Genomic DNA, 24,916 nt, shown 5'->3' on the forward strand with positions numbered 1-24,916 from the left:
CCACTTAAGCGGCTTTCAGCTTTAAATTAGTCGCTAATAAACGTGTTAAATAATGGCAGCTAATGTTTTTAAAGGCGTAGCACAAAGAAAAGGTTATAATATTTGGTCTGACTAACATTTATGTGATTATCTAGCAGGACAGCGGTATGTTTTTCCCAGATGCAGGAGCCTCATTTAGCTAACAGTGACAGCGGCCATGTGTCGAGCCGGATCAGCTGAACACATGCAACTTTGTTTTTAACGTGACACCAGACTCTGTTTGTCTGTTTTCATAGTAAAAGCAACTTTGTTGGTGTGTAAATAACGTGAATTGCAACTAAATTTATAAATTCTGTTAGTGTAGTCATCGTGCTGGAATATTAATACAATATCTTTGAAAAAATTACCAGATTTACAGTTAAATTTATACATTTGGTACTGTTCTCATCATACTGTCATTTCTTTTTTTGATGCAATACTTTTAAAAATACCAATATTCAATACCACAGGGAAAAATTAACATTTATAGCACACTATTTAATTTTTTTACTGTAAGAAAAATACAATAAGGCGTCTGTCTTGAAAGCCGAAACATAAGAGGGGACACATCACCGGGTTAGATGTAAAAGAAGATCATTCATTTACAGAAAGACAAAAAAAAAAAGGGTACGAACACCAAAAAGCAGAGAGCAGCAAAGTGACTGTAATAAACATTATTATTGATAAATCACTGCACCGATTCTAAATTTCCAGGTCCGTTTGTTTTGGAGAGGAAGAGACTTTCTACTTCCACGAAAAAAACAACCTCCTGAGCAGTTCACACTAAAGAAATTCAAGTCAAGAGAAGTTTTAGCTTTTTGTGATCTGCAATTCACGGCTAGACGCCACCAAATTCCCCTAAATCTTACACACTTATTGCCGTGAAACGCAACCCTGTTTTATCTGCCTTGCTCTCAAACTTGCAGCAAACTTAGCAATACATAGTTGGAGTCCAGGAGAAGTTTTTTCAACATCCTCTCGTCTAACGGCACCTAAATTTACTCCCGCTTCCCAAATTAGTGTGCATGCACCATTTTTTCCTAAGTGCAAAGATTAGAAGGAAGCACGATGGCTCGCTCCTTTGCTACTTCTGTCGACAACTTCAGAAAAATCTCTATTGTTAGTTTTTTTTAAAACCATTGCGCGGCTGAAATTGTTAGATTTACTAGCCAAAAGTGGCATTTTACTTGACACTGATAAATCAGTACTCTGTTAACACGATGATGCGCCATATATTTAGCTGCATGCTGGAGATATTGATATAAAAATTATATGGTCGTTGTCATGTAGTCCTACAAAATAACTGGGTGATATTGATAAGATCAAACATAGAAGTTCTTCCTTATGATCAAAATTTAATTTTTCTGAAATGTGTATTAGGGAAAAAAAACAAGTGTAAGTATATTATTATTTTTTTATTTATTTTTTAGTCACACCATGGGGCAGAGGGTGGTTGTGGAGGGTTGGCTTAAGTGGGTAGAGGAAAATGGGCATAATTGCATAATGAACTGTCATCTGTTTATTGCTGTAAAATCAAATTAAACATAAAAAAAGATGATTCAAATCGAAGATAGAAAAGTGGTCTGCCATGTATTTAGACAAAAATAAAATAAAAGATGCATAAATCAAATTTGATAAAGTGTTTGCAGAAAAAACAAAATTCTGCACCGTAGTGCTTTGTATTAGAGCCATGCGTTGGGAGTGTGATCCTGCGGGCAGATTCAAGTAGTTTGTGAGCAAAGACTGAAATAAAATGGGTAATAAAGTATAATTAAAATGCTGAATTGAGAAATCATCAACCAGAGATGAGGTAATGTAGCCTATTCTTCCCAACAGTTTAAACAGAAAATTATCTACTGGCAGGAGTTAATGGTCAGAAATCTGGCGGGATTAAGAAAACAGTGTTGTACAGTATATATTCAGCATAATGTGACCATAAAATAATACGTTTTTTTCCTCTGCTGCAGCCTGTGGAACAAAGTGATGTAATTACGGTTTACTGATATCGTTTGTGTGTCCTTCAGGGAAGAAGAAAGCTCGTGCTCCGCGACCTCGCACTCCCATCCTGGAGGAGAAGGAGATTCCCCCTCTTGAGCTTCCCGAAACCTCCGAGGATCTCCTGGTTCCCAGTGAGGAGCTGCTCAACGCCACCTCCATCTACGAGGTGCTACGTAACTTCGCCACGGTGCTGCGTCTCTCCCCGTTCCGCTTCGAGGACTTCTGTGCGGCGCTGGTGGGCCAGGAGCAGTGCACTTTAATAGCAGAGACGCATATTTCCCTCCTGAAGGCCATCCTGCGTGAGGAGGACTCCTCCAACACTACCTTCGGCCCCGCTGACCTCAAAGACAGCGTCAACTCCACTCTGTACTTTATTGACGGCATGACGTGGCCCGAGGTGCTGCGGGCGTACTGTGAGAGCGACCGGGAGTACCATCACGTCCTGCCGTATCAGGAGGCGGATGAGTATCCTTACGGTCCTCTTGAAAGTAAAATCAAGGTGTTACAGTTTTTGGTGGACCAGTTTCTCACTACAAACATTGCCCGGGAGGAGCTGCTGTCCGACGGCAGCATGCAGTACGACGACCACTGTCGCGTGTGTCACCGGCTGGGCGACCTGCTGTGCTGTGAGACCTGCTCAGCGGTCTACCACCTGGAGTGTGTGAAACCGCCGCTGGAGGCGGTCCCGGAGGACGAGTGGCAGTGTGAGATTTGTGTGGCGCATAAGGTGCCGGGCGTCACGGACAGCGTGACCGAGGCGCAGAAGAACCGGCCCTTCATCCGCCAGGAGCCCATTGGATATGACCGCCACCAGAGGAAGTACTGGTTCCTAAACAGAAGGATTATTGTGTAAGTTTGGACCCTCACCGCCTATCTGCTCCACTAGAATTACCTCTTATTCTGTGCCCTTGGCTTTATTTCCTAAATTCAGGACAGATGTTAGCAACAAATACTTTCATAACAAAGAGAGAGAAAAACGAAATCAGTTCAGGTGTCCAGCTGGTTAGTCGGTTAAACACAATCACGTTACAACCGTCGCACAAGTCGTTTGAATAAAAGTCGTGTTGAAATAATCTCTAGGAGGGTTTCCATTACAGATTTGCTCAAAACTGAAATATTTTCAAAATGTGGATGAAATACAGTTGCGAGATGACTGCGTTTCTTTTGAGGGATGTTCTGCGACTTCTCCTTTTGCGATAACATCCCAGTAACCATGGCGATGGATGTTCAAAACTTTAGCAGCTTTATTTCTTTTGCAGCCACCGCACTAGCCGTCATTATGTCCAATCCAAGGCCACGTAGGCGCGTTATGGAGCCGTGATATAAAGGCGAGCCCCTTTTACGTGGAAGCGGCCACGTATGAGGGATTTCTGGGAGACGTAGTCCACGATTTCACAGAGGAATTGTGGATTCAAAACTTCCGAATGATCCGCTCAACTTTCTCAGAGTTATGTGATGCAATAACAGCTCTTGTAGCTCCTGCTGCATCATGGGAGACAGTTCCTACTGACAAGCACATAGACACAGCATCATGTGACCTAGAAAAGATAAAAAAGCGTTTCCACAGCAGTTTTACAAAATGTGTTTTTTTCAAATCGACTGTAAAAACTTTTTTTGTGCTAAATGACAGTTTTCTCCAAATTGACGTGTTTCCATTAGGCATGGAAACCTGTCTGTTGTGTTATTTTACAAAATTTTATTTTCTAAATTCATTTTTTCTCGGGAGGCACATTGCTGCTGTCACAGTAAAGGGTTTCAGGTTCACACCTGTGTCAGCATGGGTTTTCTACGGGTCTCCGGCTTCCTCCCACAGTCCAGAGACATGCAGGTTACTTAAACTGGGGTCTCTAAAACCCCTTTCTCACTGCACAAAACCCCCCATACACAGACTAATATCTGGCTTTTGTATGCAATGGGAAAGGTTAAAAAAAGAAAAAAAATGAAAAAGCAAATGACAAAAAACAAGACTTGTAAAAAGAGCCTAAAAAATTCTAATCATTTTAAATCTGTAATTATAATGTTACAAATTTAGTCTTTTTTTCCCCTGGACACGTTTTCTAAATGTGCTAATTTCTTGTACTTTGGGGAACATTTCATACCAAGCCGCACTTTGCTTTTTTAATTTTTTTTATTTTTTTTTTAAAGAAATCGCAATTTGCTCGAAGTTCAAAGGCTTGAAAACTTGTGAAAGGTGTCTGAAAGCAGCAAAAGAAAAGTGATTTCGGTCTGATTTTCAAAGGGTTAAACAATCAAAAATCTGTTTTGGGTCGAATTGAACCTTTAATTTGCTGAGTTAGATGTGAAAATACAGTATGTTGGCTCTACATCTGTTTTTCCCGCCATCTCTCTCTGCCATCACTGGACAGCTTTTATTAATCCTGTGTTCATATCCCCACCGCTCACAGTTATTGTTATTTTAGGTAACAAACATTTGCCAGAGCGTCTGCTACAGTCTCCATGCAAACTGTAATCTAAAACTAAAAATTACTTGTAAGAAGTGTTTATCATACGTGTGTGAAAATGTTTGTCTGAAGTGTTACATAACATGGGAACAAACTCTACTCCAGTGAACATCAAGTTGACATAATAATCATATTTTTATGGTGGATTTGATTTCAGCCATATGGTGCAGCCCTGCAAGTAAATTCTAACAAATCCATGAAGACTTATTGTATTAAAATAGCTTACAAGGTACAAAACGAGTCATATATTTTATAGTAGTTACATTTCTCAGTGCACTGTGGGAAATATGTAAAAAATTAAGCATCCTTGTAAAACATTTCGGCATGTAGTCGTATGAAAAGCACATTTAGCCTAAATGTGACAAACACAGGCCTCATATTTAGGCAAAAAAAAAAGAATACAGACAAATTGCTGCCAGTTTCTCGTAAGATAATCTCACATTACCAGATGTTTCTTTGTGTGTGTGTGTGTGTGTGTGTGTGTGTTGCTCTACGCTACAATGTGAAACAGCTGGAGAGTGAAACTGAAAGTTACAGTCATTTGGCCAGTAAAAATGCAGCGTGCATGAACTGAGGCATTAGTGTGACTGAAGATTACAGAGGAGACGTGCAGTCCGAGCTTTTTATCGTCTCTGGCAGTGCTGTGTTTCCTCGCCCCAAAGTTATGTTAAAGTAAGAGACTGAATTCATCTTAGCATGAGACGGTATCTGACTGAGCCTTTTAATGTTTTTGGTTCTAAAAAAGGCCCTCGGCGGTTCAGCAGAACTGTTGTGCACCGAGAGAATATCAATGAGCAGCCTAATGGAGCCACAGCGTAACCTGTCCTTCACACTCAGTTTTATCTTCAACCCCATTATCTTAATTTGTTCACGAATGGCTGCTATCGTTCTCTATGAATCGGCTTGTTATTGAATTCTTGTTTGGAAATAGGATTTTTTTTGTGCAGTTGACTTGATCCAACAGAAAGATCCCTGAAGAACAGGGGACAATGGTCCTTTAAAGGGACAGTTTGTGGTTTTCTTGTAAAAGTTGGGTTGTATGAAGTACTTCTCCACAGTAAATGTATTACATTCAGTAGATGGTGGTGGACGTGCTCCAGTTTGGAGAAGCAGACTGGAGTTCTGACACAGAAGTAAAGCAGTGTACTGCTGTGGATGTGGACGGGCAGCAGCGAAGTATGTTTTTTTATTTTAAGATTACTTTTTGGCATTTTTGGTTTATTAGGGAGGACAGAGGATTGATAGCGTGAAAGTGGGACAGAGAGGGGATGACATGCAGCAAAGAGCCACGAGCTGGAATCGAACGCGCGGCCGCTGCTGCAGTTACACTGCCTTCATACAAGAGGCGCCTGCTTTACAAAATATGTTTTAACTTTAGTTGTGGTTTGGCCTTTCGTTGCCGGCAGCGTTTTGGGGGCCTGGAAATGCAGACTTTTGAAACTGGGTTCCAGAGTGTAATCTTTTGAAAACGTAGCCCCTTTTGTCCCGTGTGGGGGCGGCTGTGGCTCAGACGTAGAGCGGGAGTTCAGCGGTTTGATCCCCATCTCTTCTGAGCAACATGTCAAAGTATCCTTCGGCGAGATACTGAACCCCAGTTGCTCCCGATGCTGCGTCATTGGAGTGTGAGTGTGTGTGAATGGTTACAGAGTAGCAGGTGGCGCCTTGTACGGTACCAGTGTGTGTGAATGTGTGTGTGAATGTGACATAGCGTGAAAACGCTTTGAAAAAGCGCCATACAAGTGCAGACTATTGGCTGTAAACTGGCAAACTGGCAGTGTGCATTACACACATGCGCGTGGTGTTTTTCTAACCTTACACCGCCAACTACTGGCCTGGCGTGCATTCTGCAGCGTTTTCGTTGTTTTTGCGGCTCCGTGTGCACGAGGATTGTTCTCACAATATTTTTTAAAAAGCACAAGTAAACACTTCATTTTTAGTAGGGCAGTTCTCGTCTGAATGTGGCCTTAGACACTTAAAAAAATCTGTAGCAGATGAAGTGAATGCTGTTTTGAGAGTATTTTCACAGCTTTAGCTTTTTGTCAGACGACACTTTCTGATGGGGAAGAGTTTAACCGCTTCAGTTCTCCATCTACGCTCTCGTCATTTCAGCTCGATGAACACGGAGCGGCTGATCTAAAGCCGCTTCCATCAGTTGTCTTCTTTGTGTTGTGTGACTTTGGTGTATGTGAGCTAAAACCTCCTTAAACGCTAAAGTCACACAATAACTGAGGATATTGGGGTTTTTTTGCAGAGATCCGATATGCCGATATATAACAAGCCATTTTCTGACCTCTCAGGATACCTCGTATTAGTCTTGCATTTACACCATGCATATTGTTTGACCATTTTTAAGTTAAAACTGCAGGAATTTTAAAAATTCAGATGCTTTTCTATAGACATCTACGAGCAGGATGTTCGAGTGCATGGTGTAGCTGCACGAAATGTGATTGGCTCATCGTATTCGAGGGCGGGACTGCGAATCGAGTTTCAATTGTCTCAGCTAAAAAACCTTGCTGTGAAGTGATAGAGGAAGTAATTCTAATATTTGAGAATCTTTCTAACCACCTATCCTGTTCACGCTCCACAGCGAGGAGGACGGGGAGCACGACAAGAAAAAGATCTGGTACTACAGCTCCAAGGCGCAGCTGGAGGAGCTCATGGAGAGCCTGGATAAGGAGTACTGGGAGACGGACCTTCACGCCACCCTGGTGGAGATGAGGGAGGAGGTGCAAGCTCACATGGACATCACAGACGACCTTACCAACAAAGCCCGGGGAAACAATAAAGCCTACCTCACTGCTGTCAACGGTACGGATTCGTCTTCATTCCCCAAAATAGAGACACATTTGAACCTTGTGGTGGTGTGATCTAGTTCTGGTTCATGTGAGCTGCGTTTGAAGGGAAATCACTTATCTTTTTATCTAATATTTTATTAGATTTTCTCCAACTATAAATCACCAAATTAAAAAAACAAATAAACAAAATTACATTATACAGGACAAAGACTCTCAACAAAGATCTTTAACGACAAACAAAAACCATATGACACGCAAAAAACACAAACAACAACTACAGCGACTCATATTTATACCCCATACCAGAAAATACACACAGTATTTAGAATAACCAAAAAAAAGGAAATAAATCTTCCATTTGGATCAAATACTAATTCATATTTTATTTTCTCTAGCATCCTCGTCCATTTCCCATCACAAAAAAAGAAATAATAATAAAATAAATAAATATATATATTTCTTCAGATTCTGACTACATCACATATTTTTTTTATATTTTGTATTTTTTTTTAAAAAATGTTTTTTTTTCCAAGGACGAAAACAAAAAAAAAGTATGAAAACCAAAACTCTGAAGCCAAACGCTGGTACAACTTTTAGGTTGAATTTTTATGTAGTCAAAGCCAATAAGGAAATGACTTATCTGACAGCAGATCAGGATGTATGTGATCTGTGAAGTGAATGTATATATATACATATATATCTGTGTGTGTGTGTGTGTGTGTGTGTGTGTGTGTGTGTGTGGGTGTTGTGTTCCTGAGGGGTTACATTCTGAAACAGTTTATCGGAGCTTCACATATCATCACGGCTCCTTTCCTCAGGCGGTGTTGCTCCGCTGTACTGACAGTTGACTCACGAATGTTAGCTGCTGCCTTTTCTTCCCGCTCGCTCAGACAACAAGCACCTGTTTTCCCTCCCTCTGAGGAGACGCAGTGGTTAAAAAGCTTTTGATTGCTTTGCCAGCAGCAGTTTCCTTTTGGGTTTGACAGGCTGCCATATCTTTTTTCGTAACAGTTTTCCTGTCTCTGTCACCAAACGGCCTGATTCCAGCTCTCAAAAGACCGTGTGACATTATGTTTTATTTTGGGGAAGTGCCTCTGGCGTCATGTCAGAAGCTAAAGGTTTGAACTGGTGTCCTGTAGCCCTAAATGTAATAAGAATGTGGTTGCAAAATCATTGTGGTACTTTTTTTTTTCACCAATCATAATGATTTATAGGTGCTGCTGGTGTTTTTCGTTGTGCCGCTGCAGCACAGTGATGCCTGCACCTTTTCACTAATGTCAGGGCTGCAGCTGAGGATTACTCTCATTTTTATTATTTTCTTGATTAAAGCTTGATTAAAGATGTTTCATTGGATTTTGGGATATTATAATATAAATATATATACAATATATATATATATATATTTTTACTTTTTTTGACTTTTTTTTTTTTGACATTTTATATATATATATAGGAAAACAATATGCAGTTTAACCAACAATTAAAACCAATTTTTAAGCAGTGGCCAGTTATTGTCTCAGTTGGAGAAAATGATGTTTATATGCAGGTATGAAGGATTTTATTGTACCTTAGAATAATGAATGTTTTTGCCCCTTAAGTTATAAGGGTAGGATATACTTTATGCTTTACTTTAACTAACTTAAATCTGAAACCAAGATTTTTATTTATCATTATGTTGCCGTTCACTTCTGTGGATGAAGAATTATTATTTTTTGTACACGTATGTTCATTGATTTTATACATGTAACAAGGTATATTTATGTACATAAGAACTCCCATAGAGCATATGGCATTATTTGAAAAATATACTATTACTACTACTACTGCTAATAATAATAATAATAACAATGATAATAACAATAACAATAACAATAATAATATAAACAACAACAATAATCAGCATCATATTACCATTTTCATAATAATCACAGAACACAAAATAAAAAAGTAAATAACTAAAAAAAAATATGACTAAATAAATAGAAAAAACATTTTAGGAGAAACTTTACAGTCAACATTTAGACCAAAAAGAATATGAAACAAAATTACAGTTAAAAAAACAGTAGTACTGAGTATGGCTCGTAGTACTCTGAATAAAATGAGTCCACGTCCTTCATCTTTGCCTGAGAAAGTTTATTTACTGTGTAACCTGGAAAGAGGAATTGCTGGAGAAAGAGCATTTACACTTTTTCAAATGTTTCATGGATTTGTAATTGCTCTCTTTTACTTGATAAAATATGAACATGTTTCTTTTTTTCTTTTAGACGTGGTCACGGAGCGCTTGAAGATCAGGCGGGAAGCAAAGGGGAAAGGAGAGGAGGCAAAGCAGGACGCAGAAACCGGCTCCGTTAAGACGGCGGAGGACGCCGCTGAGGTTCCCCCGCAGATCGACAACGGAGAGCACAAAGACTCTGAGGCCAAGGAAGACGCCAGTTCACAAGGTAAAATTCATACGCGTCATTCTTTAAATTCTCTTTACGTCATTTCTCCTGAGGTAAGTCGTGAACAGACCCAAAAGTCCAGGAAACAGCAGGTGCCGTTGCTGTTTTTATATTTTTTGGTGAAACTGAGTCAGCACGTTAGTTGACTTTCCTCTAAACGGTTTTCTGACTCTGCTGGTGGCGTTTGCCCCGTGTGTGTGCAGGGTTGTGACGGCGTGGATTTTTAGTTTGGTTTGGGCGAAAAAGACAAAGAGTTTCCCTCTTTGTTTATAGATACATAAGAGAAATAATCAAACGCACACGAGAGAAATCCGCCGTCAGCCTGACTGTCGCTGCTCCTTGTGCACGGGACACTGAAGAGAAAAGCAGTGCAAAAGTTTTGCTTCCTCAGACGCCGTTGAACATATGGAAGAAAGTTGATGATGATATGTTAATATTTCATACCACACACCACATGCACTCCTGTAACTTTCATCACGAAAAAATTAAAAAAGCGGTGATGACGGTAATGAGCTTCATCCTGCAGTAAACATCACATAACCGCTGTATTTCGGGAGTACTGTTAGCGTCACAGCCTCATGTATCTGTGTCACATCACAGCTGCTGCGGTTCCTCCCGCTGCAGAGGAGAGCGCCGCGTCTGACCCTAACCCCGCCTCAGCCGCCCAGGACGCTGTCGCGCCTAAAACGGAGTCCCTCGAACCAAACAAGGAAACGCAGCCGGCTCCGTCTGGGAGTCAGGAGAGCGGGGAGTCCCCTCCGCAGGACAGGACAGGTACTGAGAGACGGACTCACGCTCGCTCCGTCCAGCTTTCAGCATCATTCAGCTCACCCTCCACTTCATAGCCCGCTGCACGGCTGCGCCGCCATCTTCATCCGTCTGGTGTCTGTGCTGTTGCGTTTACCTTTTCCTCTCTGCCTCGCTCATTCGCCGTGCTTTGTGTGAATTTCCACCGCTTGCATGCGTGTTGTGGCACGGCTCCGCTGCAGCTTTGCTCCGTGCTCCCTCAACAACTCAACAAAAACAACATCCCATAACAGTAAGAGCGAATGCTGTTCGAAGAAAAATAGCCGTAAACACAGAAATAATAGTAATAATAAGAAAATTAAACATGATCGGAGCAGATTAAAGAATACATTAAAAGATAAAATAGGTGAAAACAGACAAGTTAGGATTAAAATAGACGACATCACCTAAAAGCAAAACTATAAAAATGGTTTTTAAGAAGTGATTTAAAAGAAGTCACTGATTCTGCCAGCCTTGTTTTCTCAGAGGGGTCGTCCCAAAGCCCTGATGGCAAAAACCAGCTTTGAATTTATGCTTTTTGTTTCCTTATACTCCGCCACGTCTGCACGGTTTAGATATCTGTCCGACACACTGTGCCGTTTGTTATTGTGTCTCTGCTCAGTAGCATAAAGGTGTTTTCCCTTTTCTGCTTTACAAGCCTGCAAACGGGGTTTCTGAGTATCTCCGACCATTTTATGTCACAAATTCAGCAACTGTGTTTCAGACTCTGTGTAAAGAGCACACGCGGTGAAAGAGGACTTTAACCTGGACATCAATAACGTTTCCGACCGCAGACTCACTGCCGTGGCTGTGGAGTCAAAACTTTGCTGCTCTTACATTAATGCAGCGCTGACGTGACCATAATTAGCACACATTCTTTTCAAATTACCTTTCACAGCATCTCCTCATTATCTTCAGTAAACATCTAATTAGTTCGTAAGACGATATTTTCCCCTTTTCATTAATTGTTCCCCAGGAGACTTTAAGCTGTTGGTGGCTGTTTTCTGCAGCTCTTGTTGTCTTGAACGACTCTTAAGCATAAAATCTAGATGTTGTATTTATTTTTGGTGCATTGCATTTCTTGTCTTCTGTTTCGTGTTCTTTGCTCGTGTTCTTGAAAAGCACGCTTTTGGCATCATGATAAAGAGCAGCCGCGTCTGTCGCAAACGGCTCCTTATTCTCAGTCCAATTTATGGGCATTTGGGTGGGTTCCTGTTGCTCAGACAAAAGGCTCTCCGCCTGGAAGCCCCACCTGCTACCTCGTCAACAAAGAGCTGCACATACATGCAGGACTCTCTCCCCGAAAACAGCCTCAGAGGCAGAGCTGCTGTCTCCATTTGGCTCTGCAGCAAATGCACAGCTTGTTTTGGATCTGTGGAGCTTTTCTTGTCTACGATGAGTTTGTTTTGATGAGCCTGAACATGACAGATGAAGCACGTAAAGATCATTTAGTTCTGCAAATGTCAAGTCTTTACCTGGTGTTTCGTTAAAAAGAGGTTACATGCACACTAATATTCCCTGATTATTTGACGCAAGTCACATAAGCAGCATATGCTGTTAAAATATTCTGAATGAGGCCTTTCTGCAGATTAAGACGTGAGATGTGCCCACAATATTCGGGTTTTTGCAGCATTATTTGGACAAGTATACAGACAATTCGGGATATGCATCTCAGCTGGGATTTTTACTTCGGGTCCACAGATACTGGTTTTACAGGGCTGATATATTAACTGATATATGGAACTGATGCATTTACAATATAAAATGAAAATATTTCTGTCAAAATTTAGAATTTTGAATAAAACAAACTCCAACATAAGACTTTGTTAAAATGCCTTTAGCAAATGTTTAATGATAACTGAAACGTTCAACATCATACACAGCAAGTATCCCTGCAGCTTTTTTTATGCTGACGCTTTCTTTGCATGTATAACAGGCTGCCCTCCCTGGTGTTGGTTAAATAAATGAAAATGAAATGAGTATAGTACGCATACATTTTTAATTAATTAATTTTATCAGCAACTATTAAATACAACGCTGATACAGATTATCTGCAAAATGCCAAATATCGGCTCTGATACTCGGCCAGGTCGATTATCTGTCGACCCCAATTTTTACCGCAGTTTTTCGACACACAGCCTCTTTTCTATCCACATTTGGCTCTGTGTGATGTCACGGATACGCCGAATACACGAACCATCCATTGGTATTTGGTGATAATGATGATAATGGTGATAATGATGGTGCTGATGGTGCTGATGGCGGCGTACGTATGTGCAGCAGCTCAGCACTCCTCGAGTTGGTGCTCATTATCCAGTATTCTCCTAACTTATTTATTATTGAGTACTTAGCCTTTCACGTCCATGCATGATTAATTAAACATTTTACTTTGATTTCCTTTAAAGAACAATTATTTTTCTTTATTTTTTTGTGGTTTGTTTTTTGCATTTATTGTTAACTGACAGTTTCATGTGAATATGGTGTGTTGGAGTGTAATAAACATACGATTTATTATTAATTAAACTTTCCAGCATTATATAAAAATTAAAAGCTCCATCCTAAACAAACTTCAGGTAAATTTAAGCAGATATGCTGATAATAGGCCAACCCCTTCAGCTTCTGTCAAACGTCTGTGCTATTAATCATTTTATTCGGGAATTAAAAACTTTTTAGTCGGCCTACTTCTCCTATAGCTGCCAACAGCCAACATTCCCAGTTAGAGAAAGGCTGAAAATAAGCTCATGTGCTTGTGGCCCCGGGGCCCCCAAAACATTACATCTGCCCCTGGTAACAATAACTAGAGTTCAGCGCGAGCGGCTGGATGAGACACGGAGTGATGCGTCCTGGTGTTTCTAAATAATTTATCCAAAGTCTGATTAAACATGAAACTAACACAAAGTCGTCTGTAGAAGTCTGAAGAAGTCACTCTCACCTCTGCAGATGTGTCTGTTTCAGACACGTTGGTGCTTTGAGGAGAAGCTGCTGTCTGTCTCACTGCTGCTGTGGGACCATCAGCTGTTTGATCCGCCATAATGAAATGCTGTGGCTGTCAAACACTCAGCTGTTCTAGAGCCAAAGTCCTTCACTTCTTTACATGTTTGTTCATCACTTCTGCGCTGGCTGTGCTTTGGTGGGAGATTTTCCACCTTTTTGCAAGAGCGTGAGACAGAGCCCAAAAGCGTGAGACACAAGGCAGATGTGTGGGAGTTGGAGCGGGCTGTTAGACATGTCCACGTGCTGGAACGGGCTGTCGGACATGTCCACGCGCTAAAGCGGGCTTTCGGACATGTCCCCGCTGGAGCCGTCAGACATGTCGGACAGCGGGCTGTGGACATGTCCCCGCGCTGGAGCGGGCTGTAATATCATAATGAAAATATGATTTTAGGATCATAATTTTAATTCAGCTTGCATTCAAGCCATTATTGCCCCGTTTCTTGATCTAAATATTTGAAAAGTCTGTTTAAATGTCAGAGCTGTTATTTAATCATCAATAATGGATGAAAAGTAATTTCGCGATTGATATGGTTATGGTTTTATCACCCAGCCCTTTTTTTTGGTAGTGCAGATAAATTTCGTTGTACATACCTGCACAATGATAATCTACGTATTCTGATTCTGATGTTTGCAGCAGTTTGCAAGGCTTGCATAGAAATGCACCCAAAAAAAACTCATGTAGGAAACTGAAAAAAAGGCTGTTTTTCCATATTTCGACATAAAAATAAAATGTGCATGTTAATCAGTGTGCACGGCTGCATGTCAACAGAAACACCACATAACCACGTAAACCTTACGTCCCTGATACCTGCTTTTACCCTGTTCTCAGTCTTTCCGGATGCCTTTTTTTCAGATGATAATGTGAAAGCAGAGCCCAGCAGGGAAGAAAAGCTCCCTGATGATTCCCAAAATCAGCCCCAGCAGCAGTCCTCTCAGTCTGAGGCGAGCGGCGGCAGCAGCCAAGTGTCAGTCCTCAGGAAATCAGAGCAGCCGGACCTGGCCGACCGCTCCTCCCAGTCCTCTTTCACCAGCCAGGATGGGACAGGTAAACGTGTGAGGCTCGTTAGTGCCCCAAAAAGTGGAGAAAACACTGAGTCTGGCATTAAGTCATTTGAGTTAAATTGTCCCACATACGCCTTTTCCTCCTAATTAGCTCTGGTTCTTGAACCGGTTCTGTTGAGACTCAGGGTGCTATAACTTTTGCATGGAGCCATTATAATCAAGGATGTGTTATTAACCCTTTGAAAGCTGTGCAGATTTGCACGATTTCTTTCAAAAATATAGACAGAAAGCAATGAGTAATAAAAGAAGATATGGCCCAAAACCTACAAATTCGAAAATTTGTAAAAAAAAAAAAAAAAAAAAAGTCTAAAACCAAAAAAGGACATGACCTGGAAAAAGTACTAATCATATTAATTATGAATCATAATTTCAAGTCTGTAATTACCATAAAAAAAAAAAATATATATATATATATATATATATATATATATATAGTTTTTCCCAAGCTTTTTTTCCAAGACATTTTTCCTTAGCTCTGAAAAAATAATTTTCCAAATCTACTAATTTCTTTCAATTTTTGCAACATTTCTTACAAAGTTGTTTATTTCCTTTTGCTCGGGATTCAAAGGACAACTAAAGTGATGTCGCAAACTGGAGGATTTCACCGATTACCTGCAGATGTTTGTTTATATCCAAAAAAACCCAAGAATGGGCCAATTACTAATTAGATAACTGCACTTTTCTTTGTTTTTTTTTTTTTTTTAATATTAATTGATTTTTCTTCTCAATCGTCTCTTTCCAACCTGTAAAATATGACACGTCCACTGATGTCGTCACAGTTCGCACTTTAGGTTCAGAAAACCTTTTTTTTTTTGGTTCAAAATGCTCCAAACAGTTAAAAATTAGATGTGGGAACCGTAACGGAGGCGGTCCCGTGTTGGTGGAACAGTGATTTCGGTGTGTTTGATATTTCCAGGCTGAGTTTGTTTGCACTGATCGTGTCGTCTGTTTTTTAAACGACAGATGATTACAACGACAGGGTGAAGACCGACAGAGAGAAAGCAGCAGGACGGGAATCGAACACCCAAACGCCCAGAGACAGCAAAGAGGTGAGACGTGTGTGTGTTTTCTTCTTTTTCTAGAACAAAAGTTATTTAATTCTACCATTATTTCTATCAACCCTTTGATACCAGAGCAAATTAAACCAATTTCATTTAGAAATGACCCAAAAAATAGCAAGAAAATAGTATAGTTACAAGAAAGTTACCTGAAAATATGCGAAAAAGTAAAATAATAAATAAAAAAGACACGCAAAGAAAAGAAGGGGGGGGAAAAAAACAAGAAAATGACCTGAAGAGCTGGTTTTTTTTTGGTGCCATAATTTTAAATACATAATTAGAGAATATTAAATATTTTTATAGACATTTTCTTCTGTTTTTTTGATAATATCTAATAATCTCCTCTAGCTAAATGATGTATTGTTTCCTTGTCACCTTTTACTTTTTTTTTTTTTTTTTACATATTTCTCTTCATGGCAAGTTGCTCTTTATGTTTTTGTCCTATATTCTTTTTTATTTAAAAAAAAAAAAAGAAATCAAACCAATTTTGTCAGACGTTTAAATGCTCCTGAAAAGCTGCCGAATGCAGCACAGGAAAAATAATGCTGATCCAGGTGCAAAAGGGTTTTTTTTTTAATTGAGGACTGATTAAATTGTCCATTGTGGCATTTAGGATCCAGAATTTGTTTGGGCAAATAAAGTTCTTTATGATAGCAAAAACACTGAATTGATTAGGTTTATCTATTATGAAATACGAAATATGCTCAAAATGAGACAAGACATATTAGAATCACTTAGCTTTAAATTTGAAGAGTTGCAATATGAAAAGGGCAAAACATTTTTAATCAAACAATTTTAACAATTTGATCCTAAACATTACATTTTTTAAGTTTTGTGGTGTAGTTTGGTGAAATGTTCCCTCTCGTGTTTCAGTCCTCCCCTGCACGCTTTGATGGTGAATCTTCGCGTCTCAGCTTCTTCAAAAGAGACCTGGCCGTCAATCTGAACAATTTATTCAAACTGGGTCAGGAGGGTAAATACAGGGTCTACCACAACCAGTACAGCACCAACGTCCTGGCCCTGAACAAGCATCAGCACCGCGAGGACCACGACAAGAGACGCCACCTGTCCCACAAGTTCAGCCTGACCACGGCGTCCGAGTTCAAATGGAACGGCTCCATCTACGGTTCGCGGAGCCTGACCGTCTCCACCCTGCGTCTCACCATCATCCAGCTGGAGACCAACGTCCCCGGACCATTTATGCATCCAAACTGGGCGTCGCACAGGTAAACTTTGCATTGAGTTGATGTAAAAAAAACCTCAGTGGTGGACGAAGTACCTTAACCCTTTGAAACCTGAGCAAAGTTGCTTGGTTTCTTTCAGAAACATGAGAAGGAGGCCATTAATAAAAAAAGAAGAAATGACTAAATTAGCAAGAAAATAGTAAAAAGAAAAGAAGAGAAGAAAATGACCTGGAAAAGTGCTTTAAAAATTCTAATATTTTTGTAGCCTAATTTTAAATAAGAAACAAAATATTAAATGTGCTATGATAATTACTAATTTCTTGCAGTTTTTTGTAAAATGAGTTACTCATCTCCCATGTTTTTGATAGAAATCGCACCAATTTGCTGCTCAGGGTTCAAAGGTTTAAATACATGGGAAAGTACTTCAATGCAGCTCAAGAAAAGTGATGTTGCTCCAGGTTTCAAAGGGTTAAATTAAAGCCATATGTGAGTAAAAGTACTGATATCTTACCAGAATAGACTAAAAGTTTAAGTCATCTATTAGAATATTACCTGAGTAAAATGTGATATTTACTGTACTTAAGTATCAAAGTAATTTTATGTTACTGTATTTAAGTATTGAAAGGAACAGTAAATGTATATAGTATAGTAATAGTATATATTGTTTGAAAAAAAAGTCAGAAAATTGGGAATTATGAAGTTTATTTCTTTGTAACATGCACGACATTTAAAATGGAGCAAATCTTAGAAAAACTACGATTTGTTACACCTCAAAGGATTTAAAGAAAAATATTATAGTGGTTTTTACTTTCCTCCAGTTCCTTCATTTGTCCATCCGTCCCCTCCGTTCCTATTTTGTAGTAACAAAGATGCTAAGAGAAGATCTATTGAAGTAAAACTACACATTTTATTTAGGAACTGTAGTCGAGTAGAAGTGCTAGAGTTGACAGAAAGCAAAGCAAAAGATACTCTCAAAAAATACTTCAGTACTGTAACAAAGTATTATTACATCATTACACTGCACCACTGGAAACCCTCAGGGGGATTCACTGTTTCTTATGGCAAGAAATTTTATTTAATTATTTTGAAAGTTCCAAAAACAATTTCTTTAAGGATACAAACATTTTTTAAGAAATACAAAAAAATGTCTTTAATTTATTTCTATTATTTTTCTTTAAATCTTAGGGTGGAGGTTTATTGGACTGGTGTTACAACCTGCTTTTTGTCACTTACAACAGTGCCGTGATGCTCCCCCTCCTGTTATACAAATACATTTTTAAAAAATGATCGCAAAAAGGACACCGAAAACAATCAGCTTTGATTTTTGCAGAAAATGATGATCCAAGAAATATGCAGTTGTGTTATCTGATGTTACGTAAAGTTTGTCCCTGATTTTTGCAGGACCAACTGGAACAAAGCGGTGCAGATGTGCAGCAAGGCCCGGGAGTTTGCCTTGGCCTTGGCCATACTGGAGTGTGCCATCAAACCAGTGGTCATGCTGCCAGTATGGAAAGACTCTCTGGGACACACGAGGTGAAGAAAGACCCAAACTAGTTTTCTGTGTCCCCTCAGCAGAGATTTCTTTAACCTCTTTGGGATACATTATTGTCGACCAAACAAGCTTCCCCATTTAAATGCTAACTTTGCTCCTTATATTCTTGGTGATAAACTGTACTTTCTGTCTTTCCAGGCTACATCGTATGACCTCCATGGAGCGGGAGGATAAAGAGAAGATAAAAAAGCGAGAGAAAAAGCTGGAGGATGAGGAGACACTGCAGCAAGCCACCTGGGTGAAGTACACCATCCCCATCAAGCACCAGGTAAGCACGTCTTTCATCGCTCGTACGGCTCCTCATGTGGCATATAGGTGTATATATATATAGTTTAAGTAATCCACGTTTTTTCACGTACGCCCCACAGTGTTTCTGTGAAATTGTTTCGGTTCTTCGTCTGCTACCTTCATTATTTTGTGCCTCACTCGTGTTTTTCTGGTGAAGGTGTGGAAGCAGAAAGGGGAGGAGTACAGGGTGACGGGGTACGGTGGCTGGAGCTGGGTCAGTAAGACTCACGTGCCACGGTTTGTCCCGAAGCTACCTGGAAACACGAACGTAAACTACCGCAAGGAACTGGAAGGTGAGAGTTAAACTGGCAATATTTGCTTGCTATTTTTTCGTGCTGCTGCTGGCACTTTTGGCTCATAATTTGATTTTTTTTTTTTAGCTAAAATGAGGAAGGAAAATGCAGCAGCTTGCACTAATAAGCAGAAAAATGTGATGGAAACGGAGAAGCAGACTGCTCAAAAGACATTGGAAGGAGCAAAGGAACAAACATCCATCAGCGTGTCGTCTGAGAGCACTTCATCAGGGGAGGACGGCAAACCGGAGACCTCCGAAGACAAAGACGAGGAAAAACTTGAAGAAAAACCCGAGGAAGAGGAGGAAGAGGAGGAGGAGGGAAAGGATGTTGAGGAAAAGAAAGAAGATGAAAAAATGGAGGTGGACTCCTGCCCAGAAACTGCTGCTTCAAGTGATGACAAAGGTAAATGTTTAGATTTCTTCTTTTTGACTTTTATTTTTTTTTTAAACTTTTTATTTCTGTCACAACAACTGTCTTTGCTGCATCCACATAGCCCATACGTTATTTCACAGTAATGGAATAAATTTTGAGAATTTAGTTAATAATAATGATGATAATAATAATTAAAGAATAGAAATAAGAAAAAATTTGATTAAAAAAGATAAATGATACCCTCTGAAGACAATGAGCAGCAAAAGAAATTACCCCCAAAATAGCAAGAACGTTGTGGAAAGTAAAGAAAATTACCAGAAAATTAATAAAACAAACAAAAGACAAAATGTAGAAGAAAGTAAAAAAAAAAAAACAAGGCAAACAAGACGGGTAAAAAGTACGTAAAAATATAATAATTCTGTAACATAATTTTAAATATTCAATTATGAAGTGTAGTTTTTTTTTGTTTAATTGTTATTATTATTCTGAAATACTTCCCCTGTCCTTAAAAAGAATTTTTTTTTAAATCTACTAATTTCTTGCATTTTGTGGAATATTTCTTAGAAAGCTGTTAAATGCCCTTTTCCTCATAAAAAAAGCACCACTTTGCTCAGGGTTTAAAGGTTCGTATGCTTGTGAAAACGTCACTCTGAGTTTCAGACGGCTAACTGTCCTAAATATTTGGACTTCTTTTGATGCCGTTTTTGGACGGATGAATGTTTCTATCAGCCACTGACCTGCGTGCCTCTTTGTTACAGATAAAGCTGAAAACAAAGGACGCTCCTCGCCTTCTGCGCAACCTTTGAGGGAAGAACCGATGCAGAAGGAGGAGGCGGCCGCGTCAAAGACCTACTACGATGTCGTGAATGTCAGCGAGGGCTTCCAGCTGCGGACTGCGTATAAGAAGAAGGTGAAGCCCTCAAAGCTGGACGGACTTTTGGAGCGGCGGGTGAAACAGTTCACCTTGGAGGAGAAGCAGAGGCTGGAGCGCATGAGACAGGCGTCCCTGCTGTCAAAAATGGTCGCCGCGAAGCCGACGGCCGTCGTTAAGACGGAAGGATCCACATTGGGCAAACAGCAGCCTGCTGTGACCCCGTGTGTGAAAGAGGAGAAGGAAGACAGCCTTCAGGTGAAAGACCACGTGGTCAAGAAGCTCGACTTTGAGCAAGAGCAGACAAAGATAAAGGAGGACGTCGATGTCAAATCAGAAGCAGCAGTACCCAACCACGGCAAGCAGACGGAGGTAAACGCTGTCCACGGGAACTGCGGGGACTCGGTAGCTCACAAAGAAGTGAACGGAGGACCCCTCGCAGCCAACGAGCTCAACAGTAAAAACAACTGTATATCAGACGCAATAGAAAAAACACAGAAGCCGGAGGTGGCTCGAGTGGCGGAGAATGCTAAAAAACGTACGCATGAGGAAATGGAGCAAGGCGGTGGACAGAGCGTGGACCAAAGCAGGACCAGTCCAGTGCAGGTGAACGGGAAAACCGGGGTCAACGCCCCGGCAGACTCAAACTCAGACCCGGGCAGAGTCGAAGGTGACGTCAAAGAGCCGCAGACGGAGCCCGTGAAGTCTCTAATGAACGGAAACCTCTCGCAGAGTGACGTGTCCGACATGTGTCACCCACCTCCGATCAAAGTGCCGAAATTAGAGAACCATGTGGCCGAAAAAGGAGACCCTCTCAGTAAGGATGTGGCCACGGAAAGTGAGGGGGCAGTACCCGCTAAGCTCCCACCCGCAAGCCCTTCTTGCCCGAATAATAATAATAATAATAGTACCAATAATAATAGCGAAGGTTTAAAAACTGCCGTCACCGCTAATGTGGCGTCCCAAAATGCCCAAACAGCTGACCTGTCCAGCAATAATAAGTCTGATGTGACGTCTCCAGCAGCAAGCAGCACATCGTCCTCCGTTACCGCCGCCGCCGCCCAGCCAATCTCCAGGGCCGTTTTCCCTCCGAAGGCTAAACCTCCAGTCACCGACAGCAAGACCTCAAGCGGCTCCATGACCATCAGTAAAGAGTATTCCACCAAAGACCGAGTCAGCCTCCTCAGGTTCTCCAAATCCAAGAAGGCGCGCTCGGGGACGGCCCTGCCGTCCTACCGCAAGTTCGTCACCAAGAGCAGCAAGAAGAGCATCTTCATCCTGCCCAACGATGACCTGAAGAGGATGGCGAGGAGAGCGGGCATCAGAGAGGTGCCCATCTTCAACTACAACGCCAAGCCCGCCCTGGATATATGGCCCTACCCTTCGCCGCGGCCCACTTTCGGGATCACGTGGAGGTTGGTGACACATTAGGCTGTTTGATGCTTAACCGTCTGAAGGCTACTCAAATCAGCTGGATTTATTTTAAAAACACGAGAAAAATACAGTGAGCAACTTAAAGAAATGCCCCAAAAATAAGCAAGAAATTAGAAAAAGTTACAAGAAAATTACCCCAAAAAATAGAAAAAAAATAAAATGAATAAAATTATTAGAATAATAACAATAGAATAAAAAGAGACGTGAAAATGACCTTAAAAAGTTGGGAAAAAAAACATCTGTAATCTATAACATAATTTTAAAGATAGATTTATAATAATTATTCATTTAATTGTTTTTTTTTCTTTTTTTTGGATAATATCTAACAGTCTGTCCACAAATAATTTTCATTTTCATTGTCATTTTTTCACCCTTTACTCTTTTTTTTCCAATTTTCTCATATTTTCATGAGATTTCAAATAGATTTTTGAGGTTTTAGGGGGTTAAAAACAGTGGTGGTGGAAGTATTTACATCATTTATTTGATGAAAAGTAGTAATACCACGCTGTAAAAATACTCTGAAACAAGTAAACACTGTGCATTGAAAATGTTACTGTAGTAAAAGTAAGTAAGTGTAATCAGGATCATGTGCTTAAAGTATTAAAAGTAAATGTACTTAATCCAGAAAAGTCTAGAAACAACCAAAAAAAAGCAACGTAGGCTGCAGGGAAACTAGGTGGCTGGCTGCAGGATGATTCACGCGTATACGAGGATGATGTCAGAGCCGGTTTGCCCGCCAAAAATAAATAAACTTCAGTTTTTTCTGACTGTCCCTGTTCAGGTACCGCCTCCAGACGGTGAGGTCGCTGGCCGGGGTCAGCCTGATGCTGAGGCTGCTGTGGGCCTGCCTCAGGTGGGACGACATGGCGGTGAAGCCTTCTGCTGCGGTGGGGACGACACGGAAAGGTGAGAAAACGCCGACGTCTTCAATCGTACTTGTTTTTGGGGACGGCCGATATCGATTTCTCAGGGCAGATACCAATTATTAGTAGTTAATGAGACCGTTATTTGGAAGTGATATGCATTTACAATTAAAACAAAAATCTTTCTGTCAATACTTAAAATTCAAACACAAAACTTTGTTAAATGACTTAAGCAAATGTTAATCAAAGCTGAAACATCAAATACAGCAAGTTCCCACTTTTTCTTTTTTGAATAAAGTCAAGTGAAAATTTAAATATAATATAAATATAAATACAGCGCCCTGAGGTTTTACAAAGTAAAAGTTACTCCTGGTTGACTTTGTCTTTGCACTTTTAATTGATTAATTTTATCAGCAAAATGCCAAATATCAGTGTGAATAAAAGGCCCGGCCGATAATTACATAACATATTTAACACTTTATTTTTTATCGTTTTTACAAAAGTGTTATAAAGAACCAGAGAAGCAAAAAATGGACAGAGGACACAAAATGGTCTTGATTGACATTTATTACCAAAAAAATATTCATCCCTATGACACGTTCAGAGGTGTAGTCTTGTCGATGAGATGTAAACATCGTCGATTTCTCCCTTTTCTCATCCTGTGAGTTAACGCTTCGATAAAAATGGATTTGCAGATTCTAATCTCATCTCCTCTGTTTGACAGAAACTTTGAGTCCACCTTTAACGCTTGTAGTAAAATGATCGTTTAATGGTTCCCTTTTGGAATAATTGTGCTGGTTTGATTTATTTTTTGCTGCAGAAACCACGGAAACGGACATCACCACAACAGAGATCATAAAACGAAGAGACGTGGGGCCTTACGGCATCCGCTCAGAGTACTGCATCAGGAAGATCATCTGTCCGCTGGGAAACAGGGACACTCCCAAAGGTAAACGCGAAACGTCACAAACAACGGACAAATAAGGACAAATTATCAAGATCGACTGCTGTCAGAGTTTTGGATTACTTTTTTAAAAAAATTTGCACCCTTATTTGCATATTTTTTTCTTCTTTATTGCTCTTTTTAATCTTTTTTTTGTTTGTTTCTCTTACTATTATTATTTTTATTTTATTTTTTTCTATTCTGTTTTATTCTATGTTAAGTGCCTTCTTTTGCGTATATATTTGCATTATTTTGCTTTTGTAATGAATATTTCATTCAGTTGCTGCTCTCTCATTTGCTGCTATAATAAAACAATTTCCCCCACAGCATTAATAAAGTATTTCTATTCTATTCTTTATTACGTTTGTTTCTCTTTCCTCGTGAGTAGAAACTCCGACTCCACAGAGGAAAGGCCTGCGCTCGAGCGCCTTGAGGCCCAAGAAGCACGAACCAGCCAAGCTGACGGGGCCTGTCGCCGTGGAAACATGGGTGCCTGAGGAGGACCTGGAGCTGTGGGAGATCAGGGCCTTTGCAGAAAGGTGAGAAACACACACCTTTGCCTCCACACCTCCCCCGCCCCAAAACTGTATTGTTTTGAGAAAACTGAATTAATTGACAGAGCACCGATTCACCTGATTTCCCTGATTTCACAGAGTGGAGAGGGAGAAGTCTCAGGGAATCGATCCCTCAAAGACCGGCAGTAGTCTGAAGACGGCCGAGGACGTAAAGGCCCATCTGGAGAATCAGCTCAAACAGGCCAGACTGGCTGCTCAGCAGGTGGGAACACTGTACACACACACACACACACACACACACACACACACACACACACACACACACAAAATTTTCTAGTTAAAGCCTGATTTATGGTAGGGAGAAAATTTTCTGGTTAAAGCCTGATTTATGGTAGGGAGCTGGACATTTTCTATGTGTCTGAGTTAACAAAATAGACATATTTTGTCTGTAAAAAGCGCCACTTGACACTTTGCTTTAGTTTTGCATAGGGCTGGGTGATAGGGCTTTAAAATAATAATGATAATAATAATATAATGATAATAATAGATTTTATTTGTTATGCACTTTACATTTGAAACAAATCTCTACACATGCTACATGGTAAAATGAAAATATGTATATTATTGTAAAATAATGTATGTTAAACACTGTAATATTTTTAAGGCCCTACACTATATATATATATATATATATATATATATATATATAAAAGCTGCAGTTGAATCAATATTTTTGTTAGTTTTAGTAGTAGTAGTAGTAGTAGTAGTAGTTTAAATGTCATTTGCAAAAATATATACGTATATGTGTATATATACGTATATGTGTATATATATATATATATATGCGCACACACATACATATATATTTGTACATGTCATTTAAACTAATCTACTAAAATACAAAATTATTGAATAAACTGCAGTTACACGAAAGTTAAATAAAGTAGCTGCTATTATATTATAATAAAGTTGAATACACTACAC

General features: G+C 40.0%; 1 protein-coding gene across 3 annotated transcripts in view; it reads left to right on the plus strand.

The window, feature by feature from the left end:
• Positions 1–24,916, plus strand: part of LOC121956646 (nucleosome-remodeling factor subunit BPTF-like) — a 43,653-nt gene that overhangs the window by 1,263 nt on the left and 17,474 nt on the right. For 2 of the 3 annotated variants that reach the window (XM_042504980.1, XM_042504981.1), the window contains exons 2-17: positions 2,043–2,865; positions 7,066–7,286; positions 9,538–9,714; positions 10,315–10,488; positions 14,348–14,539; positions 15,520–15,605; positions 16,488–16,840; positions 18,200–18,331; positions 18,489–18,618; positions 18,796–18,931; positions 19,019–19,336; positions 20,065–21,592; positions 22,393–22,517; positions 23,295–23,423; positions 23,806–23,956; positions 24,071–24,194. In XM_042504980.1, coding sequence (XP_042360914.1) covers positions 2,043–2,865; positions 7,066–7,286; positions 9,538–9,714; positions 10,315–10,488; positions 14,348–14,539; positions 15,520–15,605; positions 16,488–16,840; positions 18,200–18,331; positions 18,489–18,618; positions 18,796–18,931; positions 19,019–19,336; positions 20,065–21,592; positions 22,393–22,517; positions 23,295–23,423; positions 23,806–23,956; positions 24,071–24,194 — 4,799 coding nt within the window. The remainder of the gene's footprint in view (positions 1–2,042; positions 2,866–7,065; positions 7,287–9,537; positions 9,715–10,314; positions 10,489–14,347; positions 14,540–15,519; positions 15,606–16,487; positions 16,841–18,199; positions 18,332–18,488; positions 18,619–18,795; positions 18,932–19,018; positions 19,337–20,064; positions 21,593–22,392; positions 22,518–23,294; positions 23,424–23,805; positions 23,957–24,070; positions 24,195–24,916) is intronic. The other variant, XM_042504982.1, reaches the window with a different exon arrangement.

This window comes from Plectropomus leopardus, chromosome 17, assembly GCF_008729295.1.
Source record: "Plectropomus leopardus isolate mb chromosome 17, YSFRI_Pleo_2.0, whole genome shotgun sequence".
NCBI classification, from domain to species: Eukaryota; Metazoa; Chordata; class Actinopteri; order Perciformes; family Serranidae; genus Plectropomus; species Plectropomus leopardus.